Source organism: Pseudochaenichthys georgianus, chromosome 22, assembly GCF_902827115.2.
Source record: "Pseudochaenichthys georgianus chromosome 22, fPseGeo1.2, whole genome shotgun sequence".
Classification (NCBI taxonomy): domain Eukaryota; kingdom Metazoa; phylum Chordata; class Actinopteri; order Perciformes; family Channichthyidae; genus Pseudochaenichthys; species Pseudochaenichthys georgianus.
This window is the reverse complement of record NC_047524.1, coordinates 8150797-8172591: the sequence shown is the minus strand read 5'-3', so window position 1 is coordinate 8172591 and position 21795 is coordinate 8150797. Positions and strand designations below refer to the sequence as shown.

General features: G+C 40.2%; 1 protein-coding gene across 1 annotated transcript in view; it reads left to right on the top strand.

The window, feature by feature from the left end:
* kcnh5b (potassium voltage-gated channel, subfamily H (eag-related), member 5b) overlaps positions 1–21795 on the top strand; it is a 142526-nt gene that overhangs the window by 17850 nt on the left and 102881 nt on the right. Inside the window, exons 5-8 of the mRNA XM_034112246.2 lie at positions 786–901; positions 5836–6228; positions 16249–16406; positions 17066–17337. Of these exons, the coding sequence (XP_033968137.1) occupies positions 786–901; positions 5836–6228; positions 16249–16406; positions 17066–17337 (939 nt within the window). The remainder of the gene's footprint in view (positions 1–785; positions 902–5835; positions 6229–16248; positions 16407–17065; positions 17338–21795) is intronic.

The following is a 21795-nucleotide window of genomic DNA, read 5'->3' as shown; positions in this document are numbered from 1 at the left end:
TATAATATGACGGATATGAAAACTATATACAGTAAAAACAGTTCTAATAAGTATCACTATTAGCACTAGTATAAATATGAAATGCACCTTGGAAGTACAGTAGCAGAAATATACAGTAGACACTATACAGTAGTATACATCTAAATACACTGTAGACCACACTTTGGATATGACATATTTAAAATAGTCCAATATAAATTCTAGTATTGAAAGCATGTATGTACATGTACAGTCATAACCCTTTGAAAAGAGCTAATGAGTCCAAGTTTATCTTGCGATTATCTCCCAGACCATCCTGACTCAACCACAAAACATAACTTTTTTAAACTTTAAAATGTACCCTGAGGAAGTAGTTTCCCCCCTAAGCTTAATTTTCATCAGACAGACATATGCTAAATGTATAATTCTTGTTGTATCGATCCCCTGAAGGAGAAATTCTCCTTCATCTCCCGCCTACACGCGAAGGTCAAAGCAAATCTGAAGGCTCTAGAGTAGAAACCCTTGACATTCTGGACATTCAGATGATTTGAAGATGATTCCTGCAAAACCAAGGCATGGCTAGTGGTACGATCACATTGCGCCGGGTTAGATCTGAACTCCCACTTGGGAATAACAAGTACAAAGGGAAGCTGTGGGAATATTTTGTAGCTCCAGTAAGTTCCCATTGGAGTCATTAACTTAATCACAACACTGACTGAGTGCTAATTGTGTTTGTGTGCATTTACAAAGCCAGCTATGTTGTGATGCATGTTATCTAATATGTGTTTAATGTCTCCTCTCTGCAGGATGGACCAAGTTTGCGCGGCTGACTCGGGCGCTCACCAACAACCGCAACACGCTGCCGAAGCCTCCGCCCATAGACCATCATGAAGTCAGCCACAAACCGTCCAGACTGGCGGAGGTGAGCACTCACTTACTTACTGCCATACCCCTCAAAGTGTACACTATACTAAGGTTTTGTTGTTTTTGGCTGCTGTCTTGAAGCAGTTTGCAAGAAATATCAATGTACTGTAACCATAGAAACCATTTTTAATCATGCCAACTTGCCAGTTCTCTCTCTCAAGTGAGACTGGAAGGGGTGCTATCATACTTTTTGGGGTTTTCCCTTTCCTCTAGTGCAGGGGTGCCCAATACGTCGATCGGTAGTGTGGGTAGATCGCATGGCATTGAAAAATATTTGTTTCAAGTTAGACTATCATCCATCCTTACTATGGCATTTGCCACTTGATTGACGCACAGGTAAGCCAGTCTCAGTTGTATTGTGCCATTCGGGTTCATGTAGTTATGAGGGGGCCTCACCTCCTCATCTCAAGCGCAAATGTGGTGCACTATTATGCGCTAATGCGGCGCAATTAGAGTAAGCGCGCCACAGTTTACCCGCGGGTTAGTCCACTAGCACCAGAGGGTGCTACATAACACACTTTCAGGAAAAGTCACAGACTGGGAGACTAGAATATTTTATTGAAAAAAAGTTGCATACAATCAAGAAACAGCTGCGGGTAAAATGTACCCGTTGGCGGTTCTAGTGTTAAAATGTCATCATTCTGCTCACTAGTTTTACAGCATCCGCTAATCAGTCTTAAGGATCAGACAGATCAACATCCTAAACTTGTGGGATTAAACTGAAAACTTGACTTTAGTGCTTCTTCAATGAAAAAGTCACCAACAGCGCTTTGTTGTGTTACTTCTATGCTGTTGCTGCTGCAGGCCGCGCCATGGACAAACCTCAGCAAACACAAACTGCATATATGCCGCCGTTGGCACACTCCGCTCTTAACATTATTTCTGCACAAATAAACCCTCATATAAATCATTAAGTAGTGCAAACAAAGCGTTTTTTTCTTAAAGCAGCCACACACCGTTGCATTAATAGACGGGCACAAGCATGCAAAGTGTTGTCACATGACCATGGCCTCAATACAACCACCCCACCCTTCCTCTTCGCTCACACTCACACGCTAACTTCCCCAGAACTGCAGCGGTTGATACGGCGAGCGGCGAGCTCCTGTGGACAGCGGGTGTCATTAATATTTCATGTTGGGTGGGGAGACAGACGCAGGGTGCTGTGGGCACTCTGTGTGATTGTGACTGCTCCTAGAAATTTAGAAAATGGATTTCAGGGTGGGGGGAGAAGATGGCTCATGTTTTATTTTCTCTAGCGGAGCCCACCGATCTGGTTTATTCATGAGAGTTTCAGGTGTGTATTTCAGAAATATGTAAGGTGGTGTGTGTGTCGTGTCGTGTGTGTGTCGTGTCGTGTGTGTGTGTCTTGTGTGTGTCTGCGCTGAAATACGCTTGGGTCTTTATTCTAGAATAGGCCTACACATCTGGATTTCTTGGCTTCTGGTGCTTACATTTAGAAAATAAAATAGTTTTTATCTGTGAGTCCACCAACTTGATGGACATCCTAAATCATAAGGGTACGGCTTTTATACAATAAAACAATAGCAGTCAAATAAAAAACTACTGCAAACGACATCAAAGTGGCAATACAAGTACAGTAGCACGGTATTTCATTGTTTCTAACTTATATAGCTAATAGTATTATAATACACTAAAACTATAGAAAGTACTGCACTGTTGGGTAAGTCTTCTTCCAACGCTGGATTTTTGGAGTTACTGTTTTCTTACTTCTGCACTACATAGGCTATACAGTTTTACTTTGGCCCTTCAAAGGAAACAGAAAGTCATGTAGGAAGTTGTTCAAGTAAAGAAGGATGGAAGAGAAAGTGAAATAATAAGCTCGGGAGAGGAGAGTTAAAAGGCAAGAAGGAAGTCATGTTGCCAGAAGAATAAAGTAAGTTACAAGCTACTACTCTCTATTTGCACTAAATAGATGTTGCAGGTGATCCAATTTGCTCTCCAGCCCGAAAGGCACAGCTGGCGTCTTCCGTCTAGTGTCGCAGAGTTTTTTCCTCCCCTCACAATGCTGCTGTGTTTCTAATTAGCAGTGTCATTCTTTAGCGGCGCTGCGGCTCTTGACCAGCGGCCGTTTGATTGGCAGCTCTGATGAGGAGGATTAGATGAGAAGCAGCTCCTTAGTTATGATTTCTGCAGTGATTCAAAGCTCTGCGGGCCTGCCTTATTACTTTAAAGTCCCACTGGGAGGGCTAACTAAGGCTAACTGAGGCTAACTGAGGCTAACTTCTCTGAATGTGATGGAAGTACTTCCATGTTTCTTATGTGTAGATAATTGATCAATATGTCAAGAGTACAACATTAAACAACATCTTATTTAGCTTCTGCTATAGATCCAAAGCGAATATATTGGTGCCGGAATGAGTCTTAAAACACAGAAATTAGTGAGCATTTTACAACTTCCACTTACCTTGTCTCTAAGTTAGCATGTTTTTGATTAAACGCCTGAAATAAGGTCTGTGGGTAACACAACCTTAAGAGATTTTCCCATGTTGCTCGACGACATAAAGGACGTAAGTAAACACCCCCCTCGTGATTGTCCAAAGTCATAAATACAGGGGACGCTAACAAGTGGCTAAGTAAATTGGACAAGAGTCGAAACTGATGTAACGGGTACTGTAGAAGTACGTTTTGATTACTTCTCATCAGGAGGAGACATCTCTGGAGCCAAGCACTCTGCACACAGGGAAGTCATGGAAGTGGATTCATTTTCTAAGCTAAAGTTAAATACCGGGGACAATGAAAGACAACCGAAGTTAGTTGGGCAGAGGCTGTGTCCCTTCTGTGTCTCAGCAAATGGCTTGGTCAGTTCTCCAGCCCTAAGTTCCAATACACCTTCCTTATCTGACTGTGGTTGGTTCAGGTGAGAAACCGACCCTAGCTCTGAAATACCAGCAGTCTGACCTGTATTGATAAATCATGACGCTGTCAGAGTACCAGAAGGTCTTTTGATTGTGACTTTCTTTGAGTCTCCTGTCCATTTCTTGGGAGTAGTTTTGAAGTGCAAAGAGTTAGTGATTTAAGATGTTTTTCTTGAAGAATTGTCTGTAGTGGAGATATAAATATAACCAGTAGTACTAGATGAAACAGCAGCAGAAGTAGTATTGATATTATTGGCAGTAGTTTCAATATCAGTATTCAAAGCAGTATGAGCAGTAAATTAGAAGCAGTAGTATCAACAATATAATATATAAATAATATTATTACCATTATTGTCTGTGTAAGAAGTAATTAATTATCAAACAGAAATATTCATAATAATGCATTTTATTTATTGAGTGCTTTTCTTGAAGCTCAAAGACACTTTACAGAGTAACAATTCATAAAAATGTAACTTTTAGAGCATGTTGTCAAAGTTGCAAGAAGTACCGCTGTAAGTATTATGTAGATGATCATTTAAATATATACAGCGCTGTTTTTGTTTTCCTTTTTGCATAGCAGGGAGTGTTGAAATTAACTTAATTTATGATCTTGTACATTTTGCGATGCAGACTATATACGGGTGAATCTATTGCAGAATAATATGCAGTTTAGTGTAAAAGGACTTTAATGGTTGATGTGTGATCTCTGTGTCTCGCAGAGGAAGTCAAGCTGCTGTTAGTTGGATTTAATCGAGTCTGTGTGATGCAGAAAAGGCCGCGCTCAGCAGGAGTCATCATCACTGCACTGTGAAACATAATGGCCCTGTTTCCTTTCTTTCTTTTGGGGTAACTCTTCTGTCGCTCTCATCTGATTTTCTGTATCTAATTTCTTTCTTTTTCTGCCTCATTTCAAGCCACATTTATTCATTATGCAGTTTTGTCACAGGGAGCTTTACGGAGCAACAAAAGAGATCAATACTAATGAAAAGTGGAGAGGAAAAACAAATGCAATATATTTTTCTTGCAATATTTCCACTTCTCGCTCTACTCACCTAGAAGTAGGTAATTATGAATAAACTTTGAAACTAATAAGTACAGGCTTAATTTTTCCTTCATAATCTCTTTCATCTATTTCACAAGATTGAATGTAAAACTTCCTTCCTTCACATATTCACTTTTTCATCTGTGCTCTGTTGCTTTTCCAAATCAGATAGTGTATAAACATGGCAACACAGAACAGTACCGAGCTACATTTTAATAAATACAACTTTTCTCAGTGTATGTGGACTAATCAGGAATGACGGCTTTGCGCTCAAAACTGGCCCAGAAATAATAATGAATGAAAAAGATCAAATAGATAACGTTTTAATTTCCTAAGTCTAGAAGGAGTGAGACGTAGCTAGAGAAGTTCTGTCTTCAAAAGTAATTTTAATTGTTTTACCTGTTATAGAAACAATGTTTAATAATATAATACATATATACTGTTGTAGTAATTCTTTATATACACATACATTCTAAAATAAAATATAATACACAATTAAATCAAATGAATGCACAGGTTTCTGGCTTTAATACTATACATTATCATTCAACTGAGCATTAAGTTATTCATTATAATATGACTATGTTAGAGTGTCATAAGATGTATAGAAAGGTGCACCTGTGTAGAAAATGTTAACATTTATATTAAAAAAATAATTGATTGTGTAGAATTGATTTAAAAAGGAAAGCAAGATTATATCTAAAAAAATCACAATCAAGAGATCAAACATTAAACAAATATATCAAAGGTGTTTGAAGAAAGCAAGTTAGAGAGTGAATTAGATTTAAAAGTTGGCAGTATTAAACAGTTACACAGAGGGGAGTCTATTTCAAGTGAATTTAAGGAATTCATTGTAATGATGGAACTGACTTAGCAGCTAAAGTGAGCCCTAATTCTTAAGTGAATGTACTGTTTTAATTAGTATAAATTAAATGGTACTTTCTAAATGAAGTTTCAGGGTAGAAATGTACCTAATAAAGATTTATGGGTAAACATTGACTTCTCTTTCTCCAGGTTTTGCAGCTCAACTCGGACATCCTCCCGCAGTACAAGCAGGAAGCCCCCAAGACGCCCCCCCACATCATCCTCCACTACTGCACCTTCAAGACCACCTGGGACTGGGTCATCCTCATCCTCACCTTCTACACGGCCATCATGGTGCCCTACAACGTGTCCTTCAAGACTAAGCAGAACAACATCGTGTGGCTGGTGCTGGACAGCGTGGTGGACGTCATCTTCCTGGTGGACATCGTCCTCAACTTCCACACCACCTTCGTGGGGCCGGGCGGCGAGGTCATCTCCGACCCCAAGCTCATCCGCATGAACTACCTGAAGACCTGGTTCGTCATCGACCTGCTGTCCTGCCTGCCATACGACATCATCAACGCCTTCGAGAACGTAGATGAGGTATGGTTGGGGTTTATTAAATCTGCTTCATGGGCTCTGATTGGCTAGAAGAAAGGTTGGCATGGGAAGGCAAGTTTATTTATATGGCACATTTTAGCTCAAGACATTTGAAAGTGCTTTATAAAACAAGCATTAATTTAAAGTGCAATAGAGACGCATTAAAGAACTAAATGTAAGTACATTTAAAAATAGTAACTAAAAAGCCAAAAGAATAGAAATGGAAACTAGCTAAAATGTTAGCTGCCTTTAGTGGTGGAGACGCAAGGTTATGCAACAGCGATGCCGTTCCTTTCTAGCGTTAACTTTTTACTTCTGGTGATTGCATTTACACTTCAAAATAATAAAAGTGGTGATTTGATATTTTCCTTCTGACTAAAACATGCCAGTATCATTAAAGTGTGTTTGCAACAGAGCTGATTTCTTGGCAATATTCCAAAAATATTTGTTGTTGAGGAAACCCTTGTGATGCTTACTGAAGTTGGTCTACAAAATGTATGCACCACTCTATTACCTTCACTTAGAACATATACCTCAGAAAAATGTAATTTCTGTTATGCACCAGAGCCATCAGTCAACATTACTAGTTGCCAGTGGTAGTCCTAACTAAATACATTTAGAATTGCTACTTAAAAACTCCACTTTCGTCGGCTGTAGTTTTCTAAAGAAAGGATATCCGCCCAAAAGATGTTAAAACTGAGAGAACAAGAAGGCTTAGATATGTACATACCAAATTCAAATGCAATGGCTCACATCGTATAAATATGCTCTCTGAGACAGGAATACATTTATCTTCTCACCGTGTGTTTGGAAGAAAAAGTGAGCAGGTTTTAGATTGAGTTTGTTGACTGAAAGGACAGACAGAGGAGGAGAGATTTTGGATATGATTTGTCAGAATCTGTCGACTCGGGGGGGTGGGGTGTTGAGTCCCTGACAACTTGACAAAGGATTGACAGATTGACACTCAGTACAGACATTCAGGTTTGTCAGACGCTGTATCCTAATGACTTTGGGAATCCCTGAACTTTAACCATGGGTCCCCAGCAGGACGAATATTGTTGTTTTTTTGAGTAAAATGCCACATTTAATGGCAACAATGTGAGCTGTAGTTAGTGCTAATTAGCAACCTGTAGCATGCTATCACACTTACATGGTCAGCATAGAAGAGCTTTCTTTCTAAACATCAGCTATTTTCATTTTCATTGTGAGCATCATCAAGCTGCAAGTGCGGCTGTTTATCATGTGTGAGGCAAACAGCAGGTTCCAGTTTGAGTAAGCTCATTAAGTTGACTGATTACTAATTGATGGCGCTCTGTTTTTGTTCTGGCCGAGATAATGGATGTCAGTTTGCCTGTGAAAATGTGAAAGTAATTGGAAAATGTCTAACTTTCCACAAGTCTTCTTCAGCAGGCTGTGGTGTGATAGCTTGAAATTCATTATTGAAATACTTTAAAAGTCAATATATACTCCATATGCCAAAGTATAGATTTCCTGGTCTTGGTTTTAATTTATTGATACTTATTTTTCATGACCGGCTTTCACAGAAACATTGATCTTGTGCAATTTTAATTAGTTAAATTACATTATAGGAATGAAAGTTTTCTGAACCTGTTCTTTTTGTTGATGTCCTTTGAGGGATCGCTCCTGCTATTTAACGCCCATTTACACCCATCACATAATGAGGAGTTGTATCAATATGGCCTGGAGTCCATTAGAGGGGATGTTCCACTTAATTTCCCTCTGAATTAATTAGACCACAGCTTGTGTGGAATCTACTGAATGCAAAATGAAAAATAACAAATGTTGTACACATGCATTTCTCACATTTTTTTATGGTTGAACATTAAATGTATTCACGAGCGGGTGTGTGTCTGTTGTAAACACATGCTGTGGGTGTGTGTTTGTGTGTCTGCCAAGTGGGGGCTGAATTACATGAGTTTTTAAACGCTAGTACTACTAATAATAATATTAATACCAGTGTTTAAGCTGCCAGCATCTCAATTTAACAGCATCTATTATTTTAGTATACCAACACATTACTTCACACCTCCTTCAGCAATTTATATTTGTACTGAATAACATTAGACCTAAAACTTTTAATAGTTCTCAGCAGCTCTTAAACCACCTTCTCTTTTCACAACAGGATATGTATGTGGGTGAAGTAACCCCTTTAAGCATTTTACAGGAAAATACATTTTGTATTACTCAACTTAATGCATCAAACAGACGACAACTGGCATATTCTTGCCGGTTCAAACTAAAATTAGCAATGTTCTGTAAGGGACATGTGTCACTATAAAATGTCATAAACTCAACAATTAATCGTCAAAGTAACCTATAGCCATGTCAAAGTTACACTTTCAAACATCTCCGTTTCATTCTCCTTGTGGCACTTTTGGTGAGGACATGCATGTTGTTGTTTTTTGTTCATTCCCATGGGATACTGATATAGGGGCGCTATCATGCTTTTGGGGGTTTTCTCTATACTGTAGTTTGTTGTAAAGGTTTTTGTGCATGTGAATGGTCTACAAAGGCTAACATCCCTGTGTCTCCCACACACTCCCCCCCCTGTCCCCCCCCCTGTCCGTTGGACTCCTTTGTTTACTGAAGGAAAAAAGGGACATCACTATGGTAACTCTCGTGCCTCTATTGGCTAGCGCTCCAATACATTGTACGTGATAGGCTAAAGGGCGGGATATTTATAAGCGGTTGACCAATCACTACGGAGCTTGTCAGCTAACTAATCAGAGCAGACTAGGCTCTGGTTTCAGACAGAGGGTGAAAAGAGGTGCTGCAGCACAGGCAGTTTGAGCACTTGTGTCTCAGTACCTCAGTGTGTGTCTGTGTGCTCTCCTGCACACAGACACACACTGTATCGAGTTGTGGATCCTCCAGTAAGTGTTTTTAACTGCGTCTCTGCTCAGGTGTCTCTCAGCCTTGAAACTCTCCCGATGGCTGATGGATCTGATGAGCTGGGCGGAGATTTTCTCTCGCTGTCTTTTTAAACCGCTGACTGTCACAAGAGGTAGAGACAGACTGAAAGAAATCAAAGGCACGTACATTTCCAGCCACTAAAGAACAGAGCACAGTCAGAGTCACTGTTCCTCTCTTTGCTAAATTGCCATTTGTGTTGCTGCTTTCCCGTATTAGCAGGCTGGAAGAATAGATGGATGCTGACTGAGGGCAGTGTGGGCGGCTTAAGATGTAGAGTGAGAGAAAATGGCTCGTTGCAGACTGAATTCCCCATGTTGCTTCCTTGATAGCTGAAGCAGGCAGGAAGTATTTTTAGGTGTCTTTTTTCAAGACGCTGTCAAGCCATGCCAAGCAGGTGCTGCCAACTCACGTATATACTGTGCACACACAAACATGCACACAAACAGGACTTTTGAGGACATAACAATTCATTACCAAGGCTATAACTATCCCCTTTCTATTAGAGAAGTTTCCTCATCTCTCCAACTTTGTGGAAACAATCTGCATAGGTGAACACCTCTTATTGCATATTTGTAACCATGGATGTTGTTTAAGGTCATCATTACTATCGTTGACAGTACTTTTTATTAGTATAGCCTTGATTTGTTGATTATTGTTTTACAGATTAAGTTGAAAGTCTATGAAGTGTCATAAGTCTTCACCCTCAAATTATTGTTTGCCAAACAAACTAAAAGTTTTAAAAGTTTTCTTCATCAAATTCTCAAAATGAAGCAATTCTTTAACATTAGTGCTTTATATGTGGCTTAAACAATGACAAATAATTTGCGTTTTTGTCAAAAGTTAAATGAGTATAATATGTCCTCTTCGAACAAAATGTGGGCAGGGTTTTCACGGGTTTAATCACATCATCTCAGTAGGTGTGTATTTAATTGGTTGTATTAGACTCTAGAGGTATTGTGATATTGCAACTTTTTGGGGCTGTTCCAACTCAAAGAGGAGAGGGTTCATGTTGGGCGTTTATGTAATGCGTTTTGCTCTGGAGCATGTGGATAAAATGTTATTATTACCAATACAAAAGACAGAAACAGAGCTTTCTTTTAAGGTGTTAGAATTGAATACAGCAACACCTACACACAGACACTTACAGGTCAGCCGTTACATCAACCGAAGTAGTCGAGCTCTGGCTTTAAAAACACGATGTAAGATCTGCAAGTGGAGTTGTGCTGGTTCTCCGTCACGTTGCAGCAGCGGAGCAGGGTGTGAAAAGAGGGCCCCCACAGCTCCTGAAGCCACCTGCTGACACAGAGAGTGCCGGCAGGCGAAGAAAGGTCTAATCCAGGCTGACCTTTCTGCGTGGTGTGCAGGCTGAGAGAGCCGGGAGGAAGCTGTGCAGTCAGGGGGCGAGGGGCATTTACCCTGCATGTAAACACGCAGAGAGGGAGAGGAAGACGAAGGAGAAGAAGAATGTATAAGCCATCTTGAATGCTTACATTAGAAGGGTGTACAAATCAAGGGAAGATTTAGTGGAAGGAAAGAAGACAAAGTTGCAGAGGTATGAAAAGAACGATAGACTTCTGGACTTTCTTCTATGTCTAAAAGTGTTTGTTTTCATGAGAAATCAATATCGATATTCTCAAAATGCCCCCAACGGCAGAGCATTATTATATAAGTCATGTTCAATGAGAATTCTACTTTTCCAGACTTCCAGCAGCTCTCAGATCCTCGTGCAGTGTGTTACCTTGGCTCAGAGTATAATGCCTAAAAGGCTGACTCACCAAATGTTATTTAGTCCTGCACGTTTGAAGACGGAGAGATGAACTGACACACAAGTGCTGCGTTCATGTCATGTTGTTCGCTGAGTGGCAAAAGCCATTTACTCAGCCTGCTGCTTGCTGTTAGAAGTGGGAGATGTGAGTTACTGACATTATAACTACTTACTGGCAGAATAAACTGCAGAGTCATTGTTGAAGTTGTTCGTTACAACTTTGCTTTTCCTGTGGGGACAAGGTCCACTATAGGGGGACATGAAGTGAGAGGATTAGAAAGAACTAGTCAAAATATAAAGATGGTTTACGGTGTGAAAGAGACTCGGAGATGAAAGGAAAAAAAAATAATCTATATGATTGAAGATACTACAGTCTGGTGGTTATTGTTTCTCTCTACTAATCCCCACACTTTATCTTTAATGTCTTCAATGTGTCAACGTTAAGAACAAAAGCTTAACCAATTGCATTTTATGATGCTGCTGTGGCTCAGTGGGTAGAGTGCTGGACTTCGAATCAGGCTGGTAGCAAGTTCGAGTCCCACTGCAGTCAGCATGTCGTTGTGTCCCTGGGCAAGACACTTCACCCCAAATTGCTTCTGTGGGGATTGTCCACAGTACTGAAGTCGCTTCGGATAAAAGCGTCTAACAAATAACATGTAGGCCTAATGTAAAATGATGCCAAAAATCATCAAAGTTTGACGTTTATCCTGGTGTTGAATAGTGATGGGATTAGCACCTGTGCTTTTTGGCTTCTCCTGCTTGGGGAATGTACTTCTTGTTGGGTGACGATTGAAACTCAATTGAAGCATGGCGCTCTTTCGTCTGAAAGCGGAGACGTTTTTACATTTTTAATGCTCATCGGATTGAGCCCTGAACACACGTTAAGCCCCCGGCGCTGTCAGGACCATGCAACAGTGCCTTTTTCTGCTTAGAAAATAATGAGAGAAAGAGCTGCCGCTGTGAAAAGAGCTTCCCCGTGGACACGTAATCTCCGTCTATTCTCCGTCTCACTTCGCCGGCCGCTGTCGGGATAAACAGGTACTTATTAGCCATGATTTTACATGCATCGCTCGCTCTTGACTCCTGCTCTTTCCATCTGTGTTACTCTTTCCTGTGGCTTCTTAATTTAGAGGCATTTACATATGAGCTGGGATCGGTCCGAGTCCCATGGGAGGCCTTTGAAGCTGTGGCTGCAGAGAGGCATGGCTGGGGGGCATCAGAGAGAACCTGCAGGAAGAGTGAGAGCTGGAGGTGCAGCCAACACCTCATGTGTCACCATAAACATATCAAGATTTAAGATGTTTTATTGGCAAAGCTAAAGTGACAGAGAATATTTACTTGCAATTGTGATAAATCACCATATGTGTTTTAAAGGGGCCCTATCTGCTCATTTTCAGGTTCCTATTGTATTTAGTGTCTCTCCTGTGACATGTCTCCTCTCCATGCTTTAATGGACCTCTTTTCACCCTCTGTCTGAAACCAGAGCCCAGTCTGCTCCGATTGGTCAGCTCGCCGGCATCGTTGTGATTGGTCAACTGCTTAGAAGCGCGAGTGTCCAGTGGAGGCTGGTCAAGAATATTTCTTAAGCAGGAGCTCAGATTCCGATCCATCTAGAGACATGTTCTGTGACACATCTAAACGTGAAGCCTCTTCCACTTTGTGAGGCTGACTCACACTTGTTTCATGGTCTGAGTCTGAGTCTGAGTTCATTTAGCTACATTCTGGTAGAATGGTTAAGTATATGTAAATTGGCTGTTTTCTAAACCCTTTGATACAGGCAATCTCCGAGTAACCTAATTATCCTTGATTAGGAATCCCACTGTGATTAACTTCCTGCTAATCAGTCACATTGAAACCATTTGACCCGATAACCTCCTTGGAAAGACTCCAATCCACAATCTACTTCGTGTGAATCCAAGGAGCAGTTAGCAGTTTACTCTAGGACCTAACATTCACACATATTCTCACACCGTTGGCCATGCCATCGGGAGCAACTGCCAGACGACCGCACTCCCTCGTAGCCACAGTCACCCTATACATAAATAAGAGTTTATGCTGCTCTGATAGCTCCTTTTTTTATCTAAAAAGGTTTTTCTTGAATATCAAATAAACAAGTTATAAGTGTAGTAGATGGTTGGAAAACTGAAATGTTTTAAAAACTGCAGCATTGTTCTCTTTATATGCTGATACTAGGAATGTTTCATTTATTTGTATGCTTTAAAAGCCTTATGGGTGCTTTATTATTTGAATGCTCCCTAAATACCTTTTGAATCTAAGAGATATTAGAGTTTTACTTTGGAGTACAGGGAAATGTATTTTTTACAAACCCAGCGATCGTGTTTCAGCTTTTAGCGTAATCTCAACTAAAAGAAAAGTGCAATGATGATGACTAGTGCCAAAAAGACTCTTGCCTGAAGTACATGAATACAAGTCCTCCTATCATGAAAACTGAACACTTTCAGATGTTATAGTCAAACCATGTCTCGTGTGGAGCAGAAGAGCGAATCATAGCTCTGCGAGTGGGGTTAGATTGGGGTCACAAGTTGAAAAAAGGTGACATATGCTTTTCTGATCAAGAGTTTAAGGCAGAAAGGGAACATCAGGATGGGTGTGAAGAGCGAGGAGTTTAAAAAAGGCTGTAGAGAGCAACTCGCCACCAATTACACAACATCACATCCTATATTATTAGATAACCTGCTGGCTTGTTTGTGTACATTTTTCTCTCCATGCTCCAAAATGAGAGTAATTCTTTTTTTAAATGTTTGTAGATATTTATCTTCCGGTTGTACAGCCCCGGCTGCCCGGCTTTGTTGACGGTGTTTAAACGGTTTGTGCAGAGCGTGCCGACGCCTCGGGCTCTGGGCTTGAAAACAATCACTCTTGTTTATGTTAAGCCTTTTCCTCTGCTTGCTGTGTTTGGGGAAGTGTGTGTTATAGAACAGGATATAAAGAACCAGGGTCAGCTACACTAGGGCAGGAAATAATTAACCAACAATACTCTTGGGCAAGGCCCTGTGGTGTGATGCATTCAAATGAAAGCCTGGTGAAAACTGGATTACTGAGAAGGTTATTTTAGTTTTTTATTAAAGAACTGTGGCCAAGATATGTACGAAGTAAGACATTTACAGAAGAATTAAAGTGCCTGACATTCTCCGGAGAAATTATGAAACGTACAAATAAGTGTAAATAAATTGGTCCTTCGTCTGACTTGATTTAATACATTAAGTTCAAGGCTTTTTATTGTCATGTGTGCATAGCTACAGTTATGACAATGAAAATCTTAGGTCACAAGCTCTTCCAAGAGTGCAACACAATAAAACCGATAAAATAGTACAAGTAAATACATAAGAATACATAAATATAGAATAATAGAAACAGAATATGATAGAAACTGCAGATAAGTATACATTATATTGAGTTTTATTTTAATATGAACATAAAACCCCTCTGTTTTAAATGTTTCAACTAAACCTCAACATTTTGAAGTTTTGAAGAATGGGTGGAGATGTTGTTACTTATAACAATGTATCATGATGGAAGACAACAATTTAAGATGAGTTAAGAATTAAAGTCATCACATCTATCGTTTATTTCACAGTTAGAGATACTTGTCCTCAGTGTTGTTTCCAGAAACAAACATTACCCTAAACAGTCAAAGTGTACGCTATGGTTCTTACTTTATTTGACAGCAGCATGCTTTGCTTTATTAAAAGATTAAATGATTCTGCGCTCATGATTATTGGTTTTATTCACCAAATGTATACACACACAACAAAACCCTAACCCTCACTCTGTCATAAAGGACAATAACACCTAGTGCACTGCACTGTCATGTGGGTGGGTTTATTAGAGGCCATAAATTGCACTTTGAGTCGTGTTTTTATTGGAGGCGTACAATGGACAGGAAGCTTTAGTGAAGCGTTAAAAGTTAGCTTACAATGGCCTCATACAACCTCAGAATTAAAAGGATAGATACTTTAGTGAAACAAATACTGTAGTACAATCTCCAAAGGTAAACAAAGGATAGTTTTCACATGGTGTGTGTGGTGTAGTTCCTCACACAACCCTTGTTAGTTTGGTGTACAATTGAGTTAGTCTTAGCACCACTTGGGGAGCTATCAGTAAAGTACAGTATCTTAGACATTATAGATGTCAGGAAACAATAGCCACAGAAAAGTATAGCAACACTCAATGTTGTTTTAATTAAAGATGTCTCTTATCAAGTATCTTTTCCTCTCTGCTTTGAGTTTCACTTTACTGGCCAACAAAATGTCACAATCTGTGATCTGTATCTAAGGTTTAAGCTGATGGTTTTAATGGGTCAACTTCCTGGTTTTGGAAGAAAACTAATGAGTATGAAAATAACAGTTTGTCTTCTCAGTTTTCTGGGCTCCCCTTGAGCTTAGAGCTGCATAACAATTAACAACAATGTCATTTAGAAGTAATTTTGATGGATGGCTCATCATGCAAAAGGGCCACAGCAAATACATTAGTACTATGAGAAAAACCTGCTGCAGTGAAGTGGATTTAAGTTAAGCTTTTGTTATAGAGCATCTTAACACCTTTCTCACTAACTCTGTGTGTCGGTGTTTTTGCAGAAAGACTCCTTTGTGTATTTTTTAAACATGAATATGAAGCTATTTTTAAGGATTATTTATTTGTGGGCAGACTGTAAACATCTGATCACACTGTTGTTGTATTCCTTTACACTATAATTTACTTTCCTCGCTTATACAACCTATTGACTCTCTAATCTACTGAAACTGCTGCTGCCTACAGCTTTTACAACCCATGTAGTATTGCATCTGTAGGAGGTGTTTTATAAAAAATGCTATACAGTGATAAAGTCTCTAAATGACATAAAGATGGTATTATTTGACATAATGCTAGGCAGCATGTGTTGGAAATCAATGAGCAATTGCATTCAAAAACTACTTGTGATTTTGAGGATAAATCTGCCAATGATATATTGTTTTAACTATATTTTTGCAGATTTTGAATGGAGAGCAAAGCAACATTAGAAGGGTGGGGCTCTGCAAAACTATTGTTTTAAATTGACTTTTTACATTAAAAATCAGACTTTTTCCAATGTCTCGTTCTGTTTATTAATTGTTTGTCCTCTTTTCTCTTTCTTTCCTCGCTACACCTCTCTTTTTTCCCTTATCATAAAACCACACCTCCCTACCTGTCTCCATCCTCCTCCTCCTCCTCCTCCTCCTCCTCCTCCTCCTCCTCCTCCTCCTCCTCCTCCTCCTCCTCCTCCTCCTCCTCCTCCTCCTCCTCCTCCTCCTCCTCCTCCTCCTCCTCCTCCTCCTCCTCCTCAGGGCATCAGCAGTCTGTTCAGCTCTCTGAAGGTGGTCCGCCTGCTGCGTCTGGGCCGTGTTGCTCGGAAACTGGACCACTACCTGGAGTACGGAGCTGCTGTTCTGGTGCTGCTGGTGTGTGTGTTCGGACTGGTGGCTCACTGGCTCGCCTGCATCTGGTAAACTATTTTTAGATTACGAGTTTTTAATCACTGAAGGGAAATGTTTATAATTTCCTCACAGTTTAGAGCTGTTAAAAACTCCTGCTAGCTGCTGGGAATGTACCCATCTTCTATATTGTTCCTAATTGGATATGTATGCTAAACATTTCTGCAGCCCTCCCCACCTGTACTGAAATCACAAAGCATCTGCTGCTGTTCTGCTGACTACAAGCTTTGTTTCATTTCCTCCATACAGTATCAGGTGATTTGCTAATCATTTGTGCCCTATAGAAAACAATTTCTGCTCCCCTAACACACAAAGTCCCTTCTCAATTATTCCTTAATTGCAAATACTCCAAATCAATAACATTAAACACAACAGCAATATGTTTGAGCCATTACTGCTCCATTTAGGGTCATTCTAACTCCACATGCATTTCTAAACAGAGCAACGCAGTCTGGGGTAAACATTGGAGACATTCTTATTTACTCCTGGGCTGTTACAATACGATGCTCGTACAGTTATAGGTGCATCGCAGCAGATCCATTTACAACATCCACAAGAAAAATATTTAAGACAAGAAAGACGGTAGATCTTACGGGTCTTAAGGTGGATAGTTATGCTTGCTCTGCTTTCATACCTGAACACACTAACATGTAGATGCTATCCTCAACAGGTACAGCATCGGAGACTACGAGGTCATCGACGAGGCCACCAACACCATCAAGATGGACAGCTGGCTGTACCAGCTGGCTCTCAGCATCGGATCGCCTTACCGCTACAACGCCAGCGGTTCTGGCCAATGGGAGGGCGGCCCGGGCAAAGACTCTCTGTACATCACCTCTCTGTACTTCACCATGACCAGCCTGACCACCATCGGGTTCGGAAACATCGCCCCCACCACGGACGGGGAGAAGATCTTCTCCGTGGCCATGATGATGGTGGGATGTAAGTACGAGATGCAGCTGATTTGAGCTTTTGCCGTGCAGTGACTCTGCTGTTTTGTGTTTTTTTTGTTGTGCATTTTAGAGTGAAATGACTGGTGGATTTTGCTTTAGTGCCTTGCAATGTGTGCATATACTGAAAGCTAATCCACTTAGGGAGCTGCTCTTAGGGTCTTATATATTGATAATAATGATATGCTGTGTGAAAGTTGTTGGGTCTTTCATATGCTAGTATTTTACTGTTCAAGTTGTCGCAAAATTAAGTTGAATATCAATGATCCAAAGCAGATGTTTTCTCATGATCTGGTGTCTTTTTTGACCCTTCGTGTTACTCCAATAACAGGTCAAATGATCATTTGAACACACTGAATAGGGTGTGCAGATTTCCAAGTGATGTCAAGAGCACATTCAAGCTCCTGAGAGGATGAACACTTGGCGCATTAAGAGAATTGGTTACAGTGTTTCAAAATGATGCCGCAGCAGGTGCATGCGTTGCGATTTTGGGCGTATAGAGCTTGCTTTTGTCTTGCCGTTAAAGGAAAAGCACAGGCGTTACTAATAACTGACATCTGCGTGCAAAAACATGTTCTCACACAATCTTAACGTGCCAACAGCACATGTGCGAAATATGTGGGTGTAAACAAACACCCGGTATAGTAAAAGCAAAAACATGTAGTGTAAATGCACAAGCAATGTTCTGTCGTATATCAGTGCTGCACTAAGAATAGATCATTTGAATCATTTCCCATGACAGCTTTTTCCTGCTGACCAACACCACCACTACTACTCCTGCTGTCTAATATAAACTGCAGCTTAAAGACAGTTTTTCTCCATTAGCTCCCCTGAAAAGTCATATTCCCATTAGGACACTTTGAAGTGTGACACCTGCTGATGTACATGTTTGTGTAAATGTGTGTTTTTAAAGGATACTTACTATAGCTTATCTCACTGACCACCCACACAACTTGTACTTGTGCTTAAAGGCCACTTGGATCTTTAAAGTCTCCTAAAAAATAAAATTCCCATCAGGACCCTTTAGAGTGTAACACCACAAACTCTTTTTATTGTTGATTACTCTTTATGGAAATATTGCAGTGCGTTCAATGGAGAAAGTGAACTGGAGAATTGTTGTGAATTTGTTTTCACTTTGTAGATCTGCACAGCAGGCGACATCGTACTGGTGATGAAAGCAGCATAAAACTGTACTAAATAACAGAAGAGAGCATGTGACACACATAATTAACGGCACACTGTGCTTCCTGTGGTTTAGTGAGGAATCATCTGAACAAATGAGGGAGCAGCAGGATATTTATGGATGAGTGTAGGTGGAGAAATGTATATATATATATATTGGCCATAAAAGATATGGCTTTTACTCGTCTTACAAGAAATGTCTGTGTCTGAATAAGTATCTGAACTGTAAATTCTTTAATAGTTTAGATTTGAAGAGAAATACATGTTCATCCCATCTTTCAGCTTGTTGAACAATTTAACAAATTACCTTTGGTGACATTGGGATTTGTGTCTTGACCCAGATCTCAAATTATTTGTATCTCCCCAACTCTTGCAATAATTCAAACCTTTTTAGAACTATATTATATTTAGACACGGTATTGAAAAAAATAATATTTTTCTAGCAATCCTATTTCTTATCTAGAAATACAATTGCTGTCCTTCCTTCCTTCCATGGTTTGTTTGTTCCTTCCTTCCTTCCTTCCTTCCTTAGTCCCTTCCTCCTCTTATGTACTGGTGATGCAGAATGTGCTTGATCAAATGGGAATATGGATAAAAGCTATAAACAACTTCAAGAAGGACACACTATATTTTCCAGGGTAAACATTGCAAAAGAGAACAACACTCTAGCAGTCTAATATGTGTGGTTCATATTTGTTAAAAGCAGTGTGCAGATTTTTGTTATTTACGTGTGAGTGAGACTTGCTTTTTCTGTGAGACTGCATGCTTTTGCAAAACATTTATGTTACCAATTTTAATTGGTTGTTTGGTGTTCTTGTAATAAGAATAATTAGGACTGTCAGCCGTCTCCCCGGCAAACTTTCAAGCATGGTCTGCCCAAGCAAGCGGCAGGAGCGTGGCTGTCAGCATCAGCTGTGTGCTTGGCTTGCTGTTTAAAACACCTTTTTTTGTATCCATATCTCTCGCGAGAATCTCCCACCATTCAACTAACAACAACAACAACAACAACAACACCAACAACAACAACAACAACAACGTCAAGCCTTTGGGCTCTGAAACTACAGGGCGGGCCAAGGACAAATACACATGCGTTAATCGCATGTTAAAATAATTGGTGCCGTTAAAAAAAAATGGCATTAACGCGTTAACTTGACAGCCCTAATAATAATACATTGGATTCTTATAGCGCTTTTCCTAGTTCTCAAAGACGCTAATTGTAATGGTGGAGCTGGTGTAGATGCTATCAGTGCTTCTTAATGTTTGATTGTCAAGGTTATGGAGATATTTAGCATCTTCCAATGGGAGAAGAGTGCAATTTGTTTTAACAGTAGTCTTGCAAGATTATTCCCCAAGTGTTTTGGGAGATTTGTTTTTGCAAAAGTGGCACATTTCTTACAGAAGCCTTTTGTTCTGTGCTGCTGTCTCTGCTGGCCGTGTGGAGCTTGTGTAACAATGTCTATATCCTGGAGGAAAGTTACTTTCAGGAAATCAATTATTAAACTGTGTGCTCAGTCTGCAAAACTGAAAGTACAGATTCTTACATTGCCTGATTTCCCCTACCAAGTGGTCCCCTGGAGGCAGAGAGGAATAACAAAGAGAACAGTTCTTCAGTATTTAGGTTAAACGAATAAACAGTACGCAGAAATGTATTTTCTTTTAAATAACATGTAAAGTAATGTTCTTCACAGTGGACAATGTAGTGCTTTTTATAGTAAGTAGATTCCCTCAATAATTATATATTTTAGTGGGAATGCTGACACAGCATTCCAACTATCTGTTATGCTACACACACAATTCTTTATTATTCCGCCGGGTTATTTTGCGCCACTTCTCCTCCCCCATTGAACATCGCAGAAACTCCGTTCAAACACGTTGAGCTCGGTCGGGAATCGATGGCTATTACTTTTATCATTCATAACTTTCATAATTCCAGAGATATATCCCATAATTCATCACATTTTTAACATGGAAGTCAATGGACAAATCTTCAGACTTCGACAATCTTCATGCAACTTCAACTGCTAACTGTTCCTTCATACTTTCACTCAGAAACCTCATTCCAACTTTAAAATGTCACACATCTTTCTGACATTATTCGTGTAACACAACTATTAAATCTGATTCTTACTTTTACAGATATTGAACCTTGTTCACACCTTGGTAAAGAGGCCTTCTTCAGTGCGTGATGTCACAGCTAGAGTGGAGGACAGATTTAATTTTGCCTTCATATTTTCTTTTAAACCTGCAAACCCTACATTCCTGAGACATAATTTTTCATGAGAAACGTAGGAAAACATCTTGTAGCTTGAAAGATAAAAGCAAATTAAGCAAAACATTATTAAACAAAATGCGATGTCGCTGTAGCTCCAATGGACACGGTCCGGTTGTCCCACAATCTTCACCTGTATATCACCGGTCCATGCCTCAACAGCTCTATGTCAAATCTGACATCTCACCATATGCCGTTTCCATATGTCATAAAACACGATGTTGTCGTAACGTCTATGAAAAGGGTCAAAACAGCACCACACTTCAGATAATGGTAAACGGTCCAGCCCTCAACAGCTCTACGTCAATTATGGGGTTTCATCATATGCCGTTTCCATGGAAACGCATCCCTCGCCATAAAAGACGATGTCGCTATAACTCCTATGAACATTTTCAAAAAGTGCTCAAACTTCACATGTGTGCTAACAGTCCAGCCGTGAAGACATCTACGGGACAGTTTTGAGATTTCTTCAAATGCCGTTGCCATGGCAACACAATGCTCGCCATGAAACACGGTTTTCTTATAACTTCAGTGAAAATGCTCCAAATGGCCCAAAACTTCAGAGGTTTGTTAACGATGCAGCCACAGTGTGCGAAAAAGTACACGTCCCACCGTCCGGGACGTGTTATTTACAATATCGTACAAGTAGATCTTTCAAGTGACGTTTTTCGCCCCGATTTATTGACAAAAATATTGATAAATTCAGTTGACAAAAGGCAGAACTCATTCGCAAATTGTCCGTGTCTGCCATTGTTCGTTTAGAAATTTTAGTTTCGGTTCTGCTTGTCGATTCATAAGGAAATGCATCTCGCCGCTTTCTGTACAGTTAGACGGGGGCGGGCGGGACGTGTAGCACAGTGGCAGGGTTGGGAAGCAAAACTCGGTTCCGAGTAGGAACAAATAACAATTGTCTGGTACCGGGATTAATAAAAGTTGTGAGGACAGGAGGCGAGGCCGAGCCCCGCGGACTGCAGCTCTCTCTCTCTCTCTCTCTATGCT